The sequence below is a fragment of the Acomys russatus genome, chromosome 32 (genome assembly GCF_903995435.1).
Source record: "Acomys russatus chromosome 32, mAcoRus1.1, whole genome shotgun sequence".
NCBI lineage: Eukaryota > Metazoa > Chordata > Mammalia > Rodentia > Muridae > Acomys > Acomys russatus.
The window spans coordinates 2,089,781-2,107,191 of NC_067168.1; the positions used below are offsets into that span (position 1 = coordinate 2,089,781).

The 17,411-nt window shown below is 41.3% G+C and overlaps 1 protein-coding gene across 1 annotated transcript in view; it reads right to left on the minus strand.

Moving 5' to 3' along the window:
* Window positions 1–17,411, minus strand: part of Unc13c (unc-13 homolog C) — a 426,680-nt gene that overhangs the window by 21,160 nt on the left and 388,109 nt on the right. The window contains 1 exon segment of the mRNA XM_051140226.1: window positions 14,599–14,746. Within this exon segment, the coding sequence (XP_050996183.1) occupies window positions 14,599–14,746 (148 nt within the window).

The following is a 17,411-nucleotide window of genomic DNA, read 5'->3' on the forward strand; positions in this document are numbered from 1 at the left end:
TGAAGTTTCCACAATAAAAATAAGAGTCAAAACACAAGTGCTTGACATAATCTGAGCAACTGTATAAATAATGCCATGATTAAGAATCAAGTTAGATAGTATTTGTTATATACTAGACATTTTTATTGAAGAACTTTAAATATTAATTTGTTTAATCTTCTTACCAACTACACTTGGGGGCTCTGTCATCACCCTGTTTTTCATGTGAAAAAAACAGAGGTGTGGAGTTGAATTACTTACAGACCACAGTGAAAAACATTAGCACCAACACTTAATAGTAGTGCACATTTACTGAAAAAAGTTCAATTTACTTGATAGAGTAACCAAATTTAACATGTGTTAATATTTCTTTTGACTTGAGAAGATAATGCTATTCAATGTACAGTAAGGGAAGCAGGGTGGGACAGAATTTTACAGAAACACAGACCTTCAGCATGCCCGTCCTATGTGTGGACCCTGGAATAACATCTGAGGTGGAGAAGGTCACCCTGTGACTCTCCCTCAGCTCTCACTGGCAGGTTAGTCCAGTGTCTACCTCTGAGTGCCAGATTCACACTAGCACAAAACCCTATCCTTCTAGAATTAGTGTGAGTCAGCATCCTGAGTGCCAAGGTCAGTTTTATTCTCTCATGAATGATAAAATAAAAAATGAATCATCTTTTCCTCCTTAAAAAAAAAAGATATTCAATTATTCATTAATGCACTGACTGACGACTTGACTCATTGAGATATTTTATTATTGAATATAGTAATATTGTCCCCAAGAAGGTCTGCTTTTTATGTAACAGAAGTAAAAAGATGCTTGCCATGTCACATAATTCTGAGTTGCGTTCTAAATATCTTATACCTACAGGTAAGTGCAACCCTTACTCCCCATCAAAGAAGCTTCTCTTTGCAGGAGACAGAGACCATTACAGAAAAACACAACTAGTCAAAATATAAGGTGTGACCAGACACAGCGGATATATTGACAACACAACTCCTACCCCTAAAGCTCAGGAAATATCACAGAAGAAGGGTAAAAAGATTGTTAAAAGCCAAAGGACACAAGAGTCTGCAAATTTGTGCCTTCTAGAAATGATAAGGAAGCAACACCAATGATATCTCAATAATATGTCAGCCTAAACCAGACCCGAGCAAACAAAACAACAATAGCCATGACATCACGGAAGGGGGAAGTTTCAAGTGGTCCAACTCATACACAAGAACTACAAAAAACTAATGACTTCTGAGAGAGGGAGAATTAGTTGTTTTTAGGGTTGAGCATCTAAATGGTTATCCAATACCAAGAAGTCAGCCCTGAAAGATATTTATGTATGTATACATATACACACATATACATATATGTGTACATGTGTATTATGTACATATTCATTACATATACGTAATATGTAATATATATACACATATATGTATACATATAAACACTAAATGATTTCAGCATGTTATACTTACATATTTATATATTCACACATATATGCAATAATAACAAAGAAAAGAGTGCATGAATTTGAGAAGGAGTCTGGGAGATCAAGGGAAGTGTTAGGAGAAAAGGGAAAGAGGAAATTACAGAATTATACTTAAAAGATACATTGAAAAGCTGTAATAGCTGGGCATGGTGGCGCACGCCTTTAATCCCAGCACTTGGGGAGGTAGAGGCAGGCGGATCTCTTTGGGATTGAGGCAAGCCTGGTCTACTAATCGAGTCCAGGATAGCCAAGGCTACAAAGAGAAACCCTCCGTGGGAAAAAAAATAACAAAAAAGTGATGGATTAGGTATCGGAAGGTAGGATGGGGAGCCTGATGGGAGTGACTTTATTGTATCATCATCACTCTTTCTCCCCCGACCCCAGTTGGATTGCTTAGAGGGGGTGGGTGCTTGGTTATTTTGGGCTCTGGTGAAGAACTTCCCCCACTACCTGAAATTCTTATAAATGAGTAAACGGTGAGGAGAGAGAGAGTGTGTGTGTGTGTGGTGTATGGAGGTATACAGAGGCATTAGGGCCAGTCTCCAAATAGTTAATTGAGAAATTACTATTACAGTGTGGAAGGTATAAAAATGATATAACCTTTAAAATATTCCATAATCTACACTTTACCCAGAGTGTCTTGTACACTAGCTGTTTTGAGCAAATCATCTTATAATAAATTGGCTGGTGGTTCTTTTTGAGAATGGAAAAAGAGGGTGGTATTCTGTTCCTCTGTAGATTCTGAGCCAAGAGGAAACTTTAGTCTCACGTGCTGTTTCAGTGACTTTTGAACCTTAAGAAACACTCGCATAAAACCCACAAGGTATCATAGTCTCAAGCTATCTGTGTTTAGTGTCACATGACTGTACTACTCTCAGCCCTTGGGAGACAGGCAGGAGGGTCTCAAGCTCAAGGCTAGCACAAGCCACAAAGTGAGACATTAAAAAACAAACAGCCAACTGAAATTGAGGTCCAAATTTGAATCCCAGTGAATATTTTTATGAAATCTAAATAAGCAGTAAATAACCAGTATAAGGGAGAAAATTATTTAGACAGTGTCTAGACATTCTTCTGTGCAGAATTTATCTTGGTGTGATGATTTAGTGAATGGAAACTGAATTAGTAAGCACGTCAGTGACATCACTGAGCAGCTAGGGAATTCTGTCCCATTTTTTTCCCTCTGCAAGTCCTCCTCAGAAACATTTAGTTCACTTGGGCTGAGTCCCTGACTCATCTCCACGTTTTATTGACATCACTTGTGACTGAGGGAGGATTCATGATGACTCCCCTGCCCCCCCCCCCACTTATAAAATACAAGCCCAGGATGACGGGGGCCTAGCAAGTCTTGTTATCCCTGAAAGAGGAAACACCAACTTAAAACAAGTTTATGATGAGTTTGGAAACCCTGAAATAAAATAAACATTTGTAAATTAACAGGACAAAAACAATGGGGGCTAATAAATCTAGACTACAATTACAGTGTTAAACTGTTCATTATAAGTGGGAGATTTTTAATCTGTAATTTCCTTGGGCTTATGAACTCCAAAGGAGAAAAATGACAGTCGATATACACTTGAGAAAGGAATCAATTCAGTGCAACAGGAAGGCACAGAATGAGCCATGCTGAGAGAATCTCTTGTGTCTGTGTGGAAGCATCACCTGTCAATAAAAAGCTAATTGCCTATAGCTGAGGCAGGAAATAGGAGGTAAGACATCCGGCAGGGGCAAGGATTCTGGGATTAAACCAGGCAAGAGGAGATTCACCTGGCAAGATGTGAGGAGGACAGACACATGGCAACCAAATACATGGCAGAATGTAGATTAGTATAAATGGGTTATTTTAAGTTATGAGCTAGTGAGAAAAGAGCCTAGCTATATGGCCAAGGTATTTATAAAATACTTTGAGTCTCATGAGTCATAATTCTGGGAACCATGGGGGAGGGAATAATTGCCACCCCCCCCCAACAGATCAAGGCAAACAAGAGCAAGAAGGACCTAGAATCAAGACAATCAACAAACAGATAAAAGGCTTTTCTCAGCAGCATTCTCAAGTGTAAATAGACTGTATCCCCCAACTAAAAGAGAATGGCTAAACGGACAAAAACATAAGCCCTAGCTCAAGTTGCATCCACGGTACTCACTCCATCTCTAAGGACATGCATTAAGCAAAGTGAGGGACAGAAACATAGTCTATGCATATAGAAGTCAAAAGCCAACAGGAGCTCCCATGTTTATCTCAGACACAATGGACTAAAAACAAGAGACAAAGAAGGGCACTGTAAAACTAAGGGTCGGTCCTGAAGGAGTATGTAGTAATTATGAATAAACATGTGAGTAGCCAACATTGAAACATCTAAACACACAAAGCAAAAATGAACAGGTCTAGAAGTAGAGACAATAGAAGAGATTAGCCCTTGATTCTCAGCAGTCAAAAGATACATAGGAAGAAAACACAGGGACCCTAGACTGCACCCTAGACCAACTAGATATAAAGTGAAATCAGAGCATGGGCTAGGGGTAATAGCAATCCAACTACCAAGTATGTATGCATTCGAAGGGAAAAAAGCTGGTATGCCCAGGAGACATCTGCACTCCCAGGAGGATTGCCAAGGACTTGAGGTCAGCCTGGGATACATAACACAGTGAGTTCTACACTACCCTGGGCTTCTGTTTGAGACTTCTCTCAACAATAAGAAATGAAATTCCCTTGACCCTAAATCCACAACACCGTTCTTTGTCACAAAATTGAGTTATAAATTGACCCCCGTCTCTAGCTCCAAATTTCTACCTGAACGCTCTAGTCCTAACATGTGTGTTTGGAGTGGGGATTTTAAGGAAGCAGTAAGTTTAAAGAAATCAGAGTGGTGGAGCCTGGATCTGATAGGTCTGGTGTCCATGTAGGAAGAGGAAGTCTACCAAAGATTTCTCATCTTGTATACAAAGGCTATTGTAAGTCACACAGTATCACTGAAGACAAGTTTCCTCATTGGAAAGGCCTCATGTTCCTTGTGGGGTGCCCAGTGGACTAAGCAGGGTATCGTAGGCATGATGCACAGTGGACACAGTGACTGTAATGTGTGTTTGGCATCCCTTCACCCTGCCACCTAACTAGGCTGACGTGGAATGGGTATTTATCCTGACTTGATGCTCAGCTCTTTTCTGGGCGGGCCAGTCCACTCCTCTCCTTTACACAGTGGCTCCCCCTGTGACTCATCCCTCACTGTGGGTGTTTTCAGAGCTTGCCTCACCCCATGGCGTCCCACGGACTCTGCCTACTGAATGTTGCTTCAGGACTCGCTTCTCTCTTAACTCCGTCACAGTGGGGAGGACGCTGTGTGCCAGCCAGGAGGACCTCCCTCAGCAGAACAGAACTAGCTGTCGCTGACCACTGAGTACCCACTTTCCAGACCTGTGAGAATAGACTTGTTTCAGCTACCAGCTTGTGGCATTTTTTCATGGCTCCCTGAGTCCACTGAAGAGCTCAGGACAGCTGTGAGTCAGTCTCTCTCTGCCTCTTCATCTGTTTCTCTGTCTCTGTCTGTCTGTCTCTCCTTCTCTTCTCTTCTCTTCTCTTCTCTTCTCTTCTCTTCTCCTCTCTTCTCTTCTCTCTCTCCTCTCTTTCTCTCTCCGTCTCTCTGTCTGTCTGTCTCTGTCTCTATCTCTCTGTGTCTGTCTGTCTGTCTGTCTGTCTCTCAGAGGCCAGAAGCTTGCTGTGTGCTGTGCACCCAACTCTTCATTCTGAGGCCTCCTGCCTCTCCTGCCCACAATAGCCTCCCCTCTTCTGAGTATAGCATCTGTTGCTTACTTAGATCTAAAATAGGGTTAGCAATAACAATGGTGTTAGAGTTTTCATAGATACCCTTAGACAGTACACATTGTTGCTTTAATATCAATCCAGAGAGTTCTGCTTCCCTCCCCTCCCCTCTATTCCCTTCCCTCTCTTCTTCCTCCTCATCCTATTTATTTTCTTCACCAACTCTCTCCCCAAGGCTCTCTCTTTCTCTGACAAGTTCTCTCTTGTCTTCCAGGGTATCCTCAAACTTGCTATGTAGTCAAAGATGACCTTGAACCTCTGGTCCTCCTGCCTTCACCTCCCAAGTGATAGTGTTACAGCATTCATTGCTATGGAAGCCAGCTGAGCTACATCTCCCAGCCCTGTCTTTTTTAAAAAACTGTTAGTCACAGTACTATATTATGACTGGTAAATTTTTTCATTGAATGAGTTTCGTAAGTTATGAACTACATGGTCGGTGGCTGTATTTGTAGAAATATTATGTGTGACCTGTGCTCCAGGCAAGGAGCCTATCCACAGAGCAATTCTGAGACCCTCTGAACTAAACAAAAAAATTTAACCCTGGTGCTTATTTCAGCCTGCTGATGAAAACCTTGGGTCCCAAAAGACTTCAAAAATCTATCACTTTGAATTAATTACACCTTGGCAAGCAATCGATTAAAGCGTAATTTACTTTGCAGAGCAAAGTGTGTTCATTGTATTTCTTTCTTAAATGAAAATTATGCTTCAGAAAGAAAATACCTGCCCATTATGGGATAATTTGAAGGTTCATAAAATCATAAAGAGGCAGAAAATATGTATCATAATTTATCACCCAATTGGCACATTTATTTTAGGATCTTTGAAAATAAATTCATACACAATGGGTAACTCTTGCCAATCTCAGGTCTTCCTTCATCTCCCCTCCTCTGGTCCCACCACTGGAGAGCCCCTCAGCTCTGGCAGGGTCTCTAAGTACTCGCCTGCCTAGCACAGCTTCTGTTTGCTATACTGGATGTTTGCTCCTACTGATGGAGAAAATGCTGTCCATTTCTCTTGGGTGGAATGACTGTTTCATAAGAGCTCATAGAAGCAACTGAAGTGTGACACACACCAGGAACTCAAAGACCTCTGCCTGACTTCACAGTTTTTCTGAGGATTGATCGAAAGAGAAAAAAAAAATTGGAGGCACTCACGAACTGCAATAAAATACAAATGGGGTGATAATAATTCAGTGTTACCCCTTCATGGCAGATGTTTGTGTTTGTTCTAAAAAGAAGTACAAGGTTCACTGTCACTTAGGTCAACCTTACACTTGAGAGACAGAGAAAACTAAGGTGAGCTGTCACTTAGGTCAACCTTACACTTGAGAGACAGAGAAAACTAAGGTGAGCTGTCAGAAATTCCAATGCCACCAACACTGGGGAAGGCGGTCTGCCTTGCACCCAGAAAAAAAAAATGAAAAAAGAAAATCACAGAAACACAGAATTAGTGTAGGTGTGTAGTGTTAGTAAAAAATTAAGCTTTGAGGTATTTGTGGCAAAACACAGAACTGAACAATGGACCTCCACTTTGGTGGGTCTCCTCAGACTCTATGTGTTACTTGAGCTGCCTTCTCGTGAGCTCCTGAGAGGTTGTTCATGGCCTGAGCATACAGGGAACACACAGACACATCCACAGTGGAGCGCATGGGAGGAGGAGGGAGGCCTGAGAGGGGCAAAAGGAAACCACCCTGCGCATGGTGGACTGCGCTCTTAAAAATGTCTGAAATAGGGATGGCAAGTTCCTCTCTTACTAGGGCCTGAACCAAAACAGGTAGCAAATCATTTTTTCCTAGTTGCTTTTGAGTTTTATGTGGCAGGTTGAATAAAACATGGTTTTAAGAATTTGATAAAAATCAATAATCTAATTTTACCTAACTCCATCTACCTCTCCAGTGGCACTCACTATCTCCTCCCTTGTAGAATAAGTAATAAATAGTATCAATTGTGCATTTCCAAGCTTTTTACCCCTAACAATTTCTCCCTCTTTCTCTAGCTATGTCTGTCTGTCTCTCTTTCTCTGTCTCTGTCTGTCTGTCTCTCTCTCTCTCTCTCTCTCTCTCTCGGTATTCTATAGTTTTCTAGTACAAGACCATGAACACCAGCTTTCAGTGAAGACTGTGATCAGATAAATTCAAATATGAGGGCTACTATAGAACTTATAACTGCATAAGTTCAAATATTAGGACCCCATTACCTCACACAATTGAAGGTATTTATGTTTAAATAAAGAACCCTCACTTGGCCCAATATTTTGTGATTTTTAGATGGCATTGTACCAAGTACTTAGACTCCAAGGGGGAACGAACAGAGTCCTTGTGAGAAGACACAGCTAGCAAGTGTGCTATGACTCTCTACATGAGGAGTGACACAAAACTGGCACTTATGCTGGTGGAGGACGAGGGTGGAAATGGGAGGCTAGGGAGTGAGATGAGCCAGTGATAGCCACCACAAGAACAAATGTGCAGATGCCAGAAGGGTGAAATCAGGCTACACACAAAAGGGTTTCCTAATAGCAGGGAGCTTTTCTTTTTATTCAACTTGGCTTTCTATGGTGTGAATGTTTCCAGTATTTAGAAGTGTCCTGAGCATGCCCAGTATCTAGCTAGAACGAGAGTGGGCTGACTGGTTTTGCCATCTTGATACAAACCTTGACATGTGTGGGAAGAGGTCATCTTAACTGAAAAAATGGTCCCATAAGATTGGTCCGTAGTGAAGTTTGTGAACTTAATTAATGATTGATGTACGAGAGCCCTGTTCACTGTGAGCGGTACTACCCTGGACAGGTGATCTGGGATATATAAGAAATCAGGCTGAGCAAGCCATGAGGAGGAAAATCAGTAAGCAGTGCTCACTTGTGTGTCTCTGTTCATGCCTTGAGTTCTTTCTCTGACTTCCCTTAATGGTGGACTGTGATGTGGAAGTGTCAGACGAACAAACCCTTTTCTCCCCAAGCCACTTTTGGTCACGGTGTTTATCACAGCAGTAGAAACTCTAACTAAGACAGAGAGGGCTCTGGAAAACAAACAGCAAAGGTAACATGTTTGACAGAGTTAGTTATTGAGAGGGAAACAAAATTATCATTTAGAGTTTGTCTACTGAGGAAGAAGGAGATTTTTAAATATATCAAAACCCGCAGTAGTAGTGGTGAGATGGCTCAGAGGGCAAAGGCACTTGTCACCAAGGCTGACAGCCTAGTCTGAGTGTGATCCCCAGAACCCATGTGGGTGAAGGAGAGTGCCAAGTCCCATCAGCAGGCCATACACTGTGGGACAGATTCATGGCTCCCTCAGCTTAAGTGCAATAAAAGGTTGTTTAAAATCCAGACTAGAGGAGAAGATAAAGTAACACCAAGTACTTAACATGAGGTGGAAGGTCATGGGAATCCTAACACAACGGTCTTCTTTGCTTAGGAAAATGGTGGTGGTGAAGGGTATTGTCTCTGCTACTGAACTACACAGCTCAGAACTTGACCGTATTTCTGAATCCATACATGACTCTGTATTCTCATCTGGAAGGTGTGACCATGTCATTGGTTCCATAGGATCTGAGGCGGAATGTCAGAGTTACAGCCAGCTTGTTGGATGACAATACATGTGTGTCCAGTCTCCCTGTAACCTTACCTGGCATGCCATGCCTACTCTTAACAAGGGCTCATCCTGCTGAGAGCCTGTCCCAGCATACTTCCTATTAAAGCTATGTTCAGCTCTTCATCTGACTGAAGACGCCCCTTGGGCTTTGTAAAAGGAATGTCACCACACTATGACATTCACAAGGGCAAGATTTACACATTCTCTTCATTTCTCTCCTTGTGCCTCTGGAGAAAAGTTGAGCCACTTAAATGGTCTCTGGAGACAAGACATGCTAGACTGATTGGGAACAGTCAGAGCTCTGGGTATATCCAAGGGTTTATCCACTAAAATAATGAAACACTACTTTTAAAAACCATAATGACAATCCTGTGCAGTAAAAGAACTTCTGGAGGTATCACCATTCCCTGATCGCAAGCTGTACTACAGAGCAACAGTAAAGAAAACTGCATGGTATTGGCAGAAAAACAGACAGGTTGCTCAACGGAATTGAATCAAAGACCCAGAAATAAGTCTACACACCTACAGACACTTGATTTTTTGACAAAGAAGCCAAAACCATACAATGGAAAAAAGAAAGCATCTTCAACAAATAGTGCTGCTCTAACTGGGTGCAGACATATAGAAGAATGTAAATAGATCCATATCTATTACCCTTCACAAAGCTCAAGTTCAAATGGATCAAAGACCTCCACATAAAACTGCATACACTACTCTAATAGAAGAGAAAGTCGGGGGGGGGGGTGGTAGCCTTGAGCACATTGGTACAGGAAACAATTTCCTGAAAGAACACCAACAGCTCAGGCTCTAAAATCAACAATTAATAAATGGGGCCTATGAAATTTAAAAGCTCTGTAGGGCAAAGAACACCATCAATACGACCAAAAGGACAGCCTATAAAATGGGAAAAGATCTTCACCAATCCTACATCTGACAAAGGGCTAATATCCAAAATATATAAAGAACTCAAGAAATTAAACAGCAACAAACCAAATAACACAATTTAAAAATGAGGTACAGAGCTAAACAGAGAATTCTCAACAGAGAAATTTCTAATGGCCAAGAAACACTTAAGGAAATGCTCAACATCTTTAGTCATCAGGAAATACAAATCAAAATGACTTTGAGATTCTATCTTACACTTGGCTGAGACAAAAAACTCAAGAGTTAACACATGCCAGTGAGGATGTGGAGCAAGGGAAATACACCTACATTGCTGGTGGGAGTATAAACTTGTACAACTACTGTGGAAATCAATCTGGCACTTTCTTAGAAAATTGGGAATATTTCAATCTCAAGACTCAGCTATACCACTCCTGGGCTTATACTTGAAAGGTGCTCCACCATATCACAAAGACACTTGCTCAACTATCTTCATAGCAGCTTTATTCATAATATCCAGAAACTGGAAACAATCTAGATGTCCCTCAACTAAAGAATGGAGAAAGAAAATGTGGTACATTTATACAATGAAATACTTCTCAGCTGTTAAAAACAAGGACATTATGAAACTCACAGGCAAAAGGATGGAGCTAGAAAATATCCTGAGTAAGGAAAACCAAGACCCAGAAAGACACAGGTGCTATGTACTCACTTATAGTGATATAAGTGGAGATTAGCCATAAAGTGCAGGATAGCCATGCTACAACCCACAGACCCAAAGAAGCTAAGTATTAAGGAGGACTCAAGGGAGGATGCTTGAGTCTTACTCAGAAGGGAAATTAAAATGGACATCTGAAGTAGGGGGAGGGAGGACACTGGGTGGGAGAGGGATAGGGAAAGGAACATGGGTGAAGATCAGGAGCGGCAAGAGCAGAAGGCTGGGAGAAAGAATGGAAATCATTGTGGGGTGTCTCAGGAATTGGGGAGTCTTCCAGGAGTCTATGGGGGTCACCCTAGCTGAGACTTCTACCAGCCGGGGATATGGAGCTTGAAGAGGCCACCTCTTGTTGCCAGGCAAGACTTTCAGTGGAGGGAGGGGGAGACCAACCCACCCACCAAACCTACCACCCAAATTTTGGCCTGCTGACAAGAAGTGCAGGGACAAAGGTGGAACAGAGTTTGAGGGACCGGCCAACCAATGACTGGCCCAACAGTTAGTGCAGAGGCTGCCTCTGGCTCTGTTGCCTGCCTTTGGAGCCTTTTCACATAGCTGGGCTGCTGGTCTGGTCTCAGTGGGAAAGGACTTGCCTATTCTTGCTGCAACTTGGTGTACCATGGTAGATTGGCATGCATGAGTGCCTCTCCTTCTCTGAGGTTAAGAGGACAAAGGAATGGGGGAGGGGTGCAATGGGGGAGGGGTACAATGGGGGAGGGGTGCAATGGGGGAGGGGTGTGATGGGAGAGTGGTATAATGGTGGGATTGGGAGAAGAGGAGGGAGGGAGGCTATGATCGGGTTGCAAAATGAAACCAACGAAACAACCCAAACCATCATGAAGTTAGAAATGGCCATGCACTTTAGTGTTGCTTCCCCACACACTGAAGACATTCCAAGCTTTCTGCAAGACCTGACTTTCAGATGAAGGCTCCCTGTAGCCCTTGGGACTCAAAGCTCATTTCTTTATTTAAATGCTAGTTCTTTTTGTTTTAATGAACAAAGCATTTTTAATGCTAGGTCCTTCCGGTAAGAAGCAAAACAAAATGAAACAAAAGCAATTGAAACCAAACAAAGCCAGGAAATCCTTTTCACAAGCCATGCAAGGATGGCTTCCTTACTACCCTAGGCACGCCTTTCATGTCTTGAGGAACACAACTAAAAGTAAGTAGTGGATCCTCTAGGTGATGCGATTCCAGAAGGCAGAGTTGAGAGGCTTCCAAACTTTACTGCTAAGGATAAGAATGTGCTTAGGTAACCGGTTTGTCTCTCAAACTTTCCACATTTGATGTCATATATTTCACAGATAACAGTAAAATTATAAAAATGATGTAACTGTAATTGACCAGACTCTATACAACTATAGTGCAATATAATGGGTAATATTGAAATCAACTTTTGCATCTAAGATGGGAGCATAAAGCTGTTTTCCATTTTAAACTAAAGTACATTAGACTCCACTTCTGCTGAATGCAGAGTCGGTAAAATGATGGAAATTATCTATGTTTTCAGACATTTCAATAAGCAGAAAACTCAAAGATTTTATTCAAAAGAGGCAAAAAAAAAAAAAAGAGTTCTTGGAATAAAAGCACTTCCGCTCATAGATTTTAATTCACATAGTCATTAACTGGGAGAGATTATTTTCCTTTATGAGACAATTGAAGCTTTGACATGAAATATCCCCTTTCTGTGAAAAGCTTCTGTGATCACGTTTTTCATGCCATAATAAAAACTCAGATAAGGAAACAGCACAGCTCAGGATGGCTCTGCAATGAATCATCCGTGCCTCCATCCAGGCTGTGTTACCCACTGAACAAACTCCACTTAATATGTCCAGGTCTTATATATTTTTCACTGTCTGTGGCACCATGAAATATTCAAGGAGCCCATGGATTAATGAAATAGCTGTTAGGAAAAGCACTCCCCCCCCCCCCGATGAATATTGTAATCAAGATGCAAGAAATGTATTTTGGGTCTGCTTCTAAAACTGTAAGCCACACACCCTGAGGAGTGACAGTGACAGAAAGAGCCTTTTTCCCCCAAGCCAAAGCCCCAACTCAAACCAATTCCTGGATGAAGAAACTATCACAATTGCACCGAAGATCAAAATGATTCCTATTAATTTCACTCCAAACTGACTGCAGTGTTTATGCATTTGGCATTATGCCTAGTGAGCCAAATTAAAAGAATTACTGTCAACATGGCCACTGTGTGGGGATTTTAAAACTTCAAGTGCAAATGTTTGCTTGCTTGGCACATTCTTTATTTAAGACCCCTCCTCCTGTTTCCTCATGTCCCAGCTGACTGACTTCTCCCCCTTTCTCAGTAAGCAGGGCTTCCAGCTCCCATGCAGCGGCCCCAGAGCTCATTTGTTTTAATACTGGGTTCCCAGATGATGTGGGGGAGGGGGAACCTTAGGATGGTTTCTAACTGGAAAAAGTGGGTCACTGGAAGTGTGTCTAAGGTCTGATAGCCCCGATCCACTTTCGGTCTGCTCTGTGTTGCATAATAAGGAACGAACCGTGACTAGGCACCTCTCGCTCCTGTGGCCCACCATGCCTTCCCCACCACCATGGTTATATGAACAACCCCTCTTCCTCCTTACATTGCTTCTTGTCAGGTATTTGATCTCAACAAGAAAACCACTAACACAGAGATGTATTTGGTTTTGATGCCATTTGTGTGTATTCCATGCCTAGTAAGATGACTGCAGCATCCCTGAGCTCTGCCTAGCAGATGTTGGAAACATAGCCCTTATTCTGTTGGACAACCAAAGCTTCCAGACACTGACTGCTTTGTGAGATAATCTCGCCTGCATGCAAAACCCACTGTGCTAGATCAACTGATACGTGACGTCACAGTCCCTACAGGATGCTGCTCATGTGTGGACTGGGTTAGAGGTGAGAGCCAGTCTGTATTTGTCTTATGACTACAGAGTAGAATAGTGCCTTGGTTGTTGCAGGCATTGTTGGGGTGTTAAATACTGATCAACTGAGCTCAGTTTCACATAAGGTCTTAGGATTCCTTCTATAGCTGTTTTGGGTTTAGGGTTTATTTTCTAGCATTTATTTGGGATAGAAAGAGAAGAAAGTGTTGTTTTAAGGTGGTAGATTTTATTTGAACTCTGTCTCATAAATTTCTAATGAGACATATAGAAAAACATCAGAATCTCTCTTTTCTTACTTTTTCCTTTTCAACACTGATGATACTTAAAACGTGCTCCATATAGAGAACAGGAGAGGAGGGAAATGGGATAAAATAGGAGAGAGAAAAGGGCAAGGAAAAAAAAAAAAAGAAAGAGAAAGTGAACGAGATAAACCAATTTATGAAAAAGTTAATTCAAATAATCTTTTTAAAGGAAGCATGTCTTCCAGCTTGAACATAGCCCAAAGAAATGATTAAAGGTAATTGACTTTTCTCTTCAATATAATATTACAGTTTATCTAACAGAGACAGATAATATAGAGGAGAAAGCCATGAGAAATACATCTTATAAAAAGAGAGGAAAAGAAGAAAAGTTGGCTTTGGTTAGTTGCTTCCGTGGAAGGCACACTGGTGAGACAGCCCTCTTTGTAGTCATTTAATTGTCACAGTTTCCAGCAAGGAGGTGTCCAAAGGTTGAGAGCACAGACTCTAGATCTGGGCCTGGAAAATGGAATCTGGTTTCCCATTTTTAAGCAAATGAACCTGGGTTTGAGTTCTCCCAGAAACAGCACCCGAGGCAAACCTTCAAGAGTAGGAAGGAGTCCAGTGGAAGTCAAACACCACCACTGCACATGGTCCTGAGGAAGTCCCTCTGGGATGGCTCCCATGAAACACTTGGTCAGGGAGAAAGCAAACTAAAATGGAAAATGCTATGGGCCAGCCACCTCTGAGGGGACCCTGAGCCTTGTCTTCATGGGACTCTCAGGTGAGCATATAGACCGACATCACAGCTGCGAAAACACCCCCTTTTGTCTAAGCCATCAACTTACTCTTCTTTTCATTTGTAAGGAACGGTGGTGTTCTCTGTTAACTCAGACCCTCTATTTCTAACCATGTTTCATGTTCTGAATGCTATTTCTATAACTGTGAGGTTGACTTTGAATTTGGTGATCTGCGTGCCTTGCTCTCAGGCCAAGAGTTACTTACTCTGGGAGGCCTGCGTCTCTATGAACTTCTTGATCAAAGCATCAGTAGTTTGCGTGTAGAGGCTGAGAGCATATCTCAGAGAATGAAGGTCTGGGCTTTTCTCCAGAAAATTCTTCTTCAGGCCATTTCCTCCTGCATGGAAATAATGCTAAAAAGGAGGAAAGGAAAGTTATATGAGCAAAGGATTTAGGAGGAAACATTGGGGGAAATCTATCACTCTACTAGTGGAGCTTAGAAAAATTCCATTAGGTAAGTTGCCAGGTAACTACTTAGAAAGCGTGTATCATTTGTCCGGTGCTTAGTCATCATCAGCTAACTGAGGTTCAAGACAGATCTCCAGAGGCCTAAACTGTCTTCACTTAAAATGTCAATTATATAAAGGAGATCTTGAAGGCACACTGGTTAGAATCTTTCCCGAGTGGCAGGCTTCAATAAACATGATCAACCCAATTATTCATTTCTGTCTCCAAAGAATAATGAAAGTTTCCAACACTTTTACAAAGAAGGTAGGCCCTGTTAACATATTTTACAGATACCTTTTTTCCCCCCAAATTCTAGACCAGGCATCCTTTACCCCACCCTGTCCATCTCCATATCATGCCACTGTGCAGTTATGGTCCAACCTAGAGAAACACAGCACCCCATGAAGACCTGAAACATCCAGCTTATTTTTCTATGCTCTTGTCACTTAACAAATTCAAACCATCTAAGTTTTTATAGACATTAAGTTGATCTATGCTCATTGACCACCAATGTTGACAATAGCATTCTTCATGTTGTGCTGTGATAGGTGATGAATTATAGACATTTTTTGCTTATATAAGATGCTTATAATATTCCACTGAATTTAGATGAATGAATCTCCCTCCATCTCTTCCTATACTGACAATGCTAGATTTGGAACCTAAGCTCTCTTTGGTAGCTATGGTTCTTTAGAATCTATAGTTGTCAAAATTTTCAGTTTCTGTAATGTTTTCCAATATTAACAATACTTGATGATGGGTTCTTAACTACTGAGCTATCATTCTAGCTCCCTTCCTACGCACTTTGATCTTATAAGATGTTGAAAAATTTTTACACATAATTAGTATTTGTTGAAGAATGGGAGCTTGAAATTATTTTGAATAGCAATGGGTAAAACTATATGATTGTTTCTTCAAAAAGCACAATAAAACATTTGAGGGCGAGAGACTGAGGGATGAAGACTTATCTTGGTTTTGCCTCTGTATGACCTTGGGGCAGAACCCTCCGGAGGCCTGTTTCTAGGATGGATGGACCAAAGAGCCATGTGAAAAGATGGCCAGAGCCAAGAACAGGGGGAAGCTCTGGGGAGGCAGATATTTTCTAGTCAGTGTTTCTCAGGTCAGCTCCAGTCTGATTAAGTCTATGCACAAGTGCCAGAAGATTATCACAAGAGGAGGAGTCACCAAAGATGACAAAATGATATCTTACTGTGCGTCACGAAAATTGAGTTAAAAAAAATTGAGTGGACATTCTGTCTGCAATACCCATCAGGTCATATAACGTTTCAATTGTCTTTGAGCTATTTTTAAAAATATGATTGTGGGAAATGACTAATGATATGAATACTTTTGTGTATGGAAATGCCAATGAACGACTTTTGCCTGAGCACAGGAGATCACTGCTCTGTACCCAGACCCTTTTTGCCTTTATTTGTTCAATCGATTTATTAGTTTAGCTTTCCTATTGCTTCCATGAATTTTAGTCTTGAAACCGTGACCGAGTTGCAACATTTTACTTTGTTGTACACTAAATAATGAGATAAATGATATTTTGGACATTTTTTTTAATAAACTGCACCATTATGTTGTATTCTAGAAACAACTCTGTAAATTGTCACTCAGTTGACTGCTTTTCTGAGGCCAACCACAGTTCTTACTATGTTACTTGTGCAGCAAGGACCATGGACAGTGGGTCTGGGCAGCCTCGGTGGTGTTATTTGTATTCTTGCCTATTCTTTTCCTCCATCTCTTAGGAAATATTCACTAAACCTATAGCACAAACTGGAGTTTTCACTACATTCCAAGAATATAATATAATACAGGTACTATGTTTTTTTCTGAAACAGATCATAATTTAATGGGGGGAAATATAACCAGTGTGTAAAACAGGTAACCAACAGTATATTACTGATATAAAAATTGTTCAAATATAATTGAGGGACCATTAAGAGATAGCTTTTTCCTTCTATGTGGAGTCAGTTAAGTTGGGCTGGTCAATAACTTGGCCCAGGAACCATGTCATAGGAAGACTAATTTTCTGTAAGTCATACTAAAGAGGTGGGAAGGGTAATGCTCTCTTTAGTGAGATGAGTGCCCCCCACCAAGGCCATGCTCTCTGTAAAGCTGATAGAGAGCTGCCATTAGGTTCTGTTGGATCTGTCTGAGTCTTAATTCAGAAAATTTGAATTTCCTCTTTTTCTTCTTTTCTGTATCTTTCTTTTGGATGCTGGCCAGATCCTAAGTATGTTTTCTCTGGTACTTTGGCTCTTTTCCAACTCTTTTTCTTAAGTTCTTCTCCCTATCATGTGGCTACCTGTCTGCCATGTGGCTGACCTTTATGCCAAGTAAACTGAAATGGCAAAGCTTTTCTCTTCCTTTTCTTTACCCACCTCTGTCTGAGAAACTGCTGAGATTTTCAGCTTGCTTGCTGTGGTGCTTTTCTCTTAAACCGTAATAAAATCACCTTTGGGCTTCAAAAAAGTTGTTTTCTAATATACACAGTAGAGGAGAGCAAGTGATTCTACTGTGGAAGGAGCCAGTAAAAGCCTCTGAAAGAAACTCTGAAGGGAT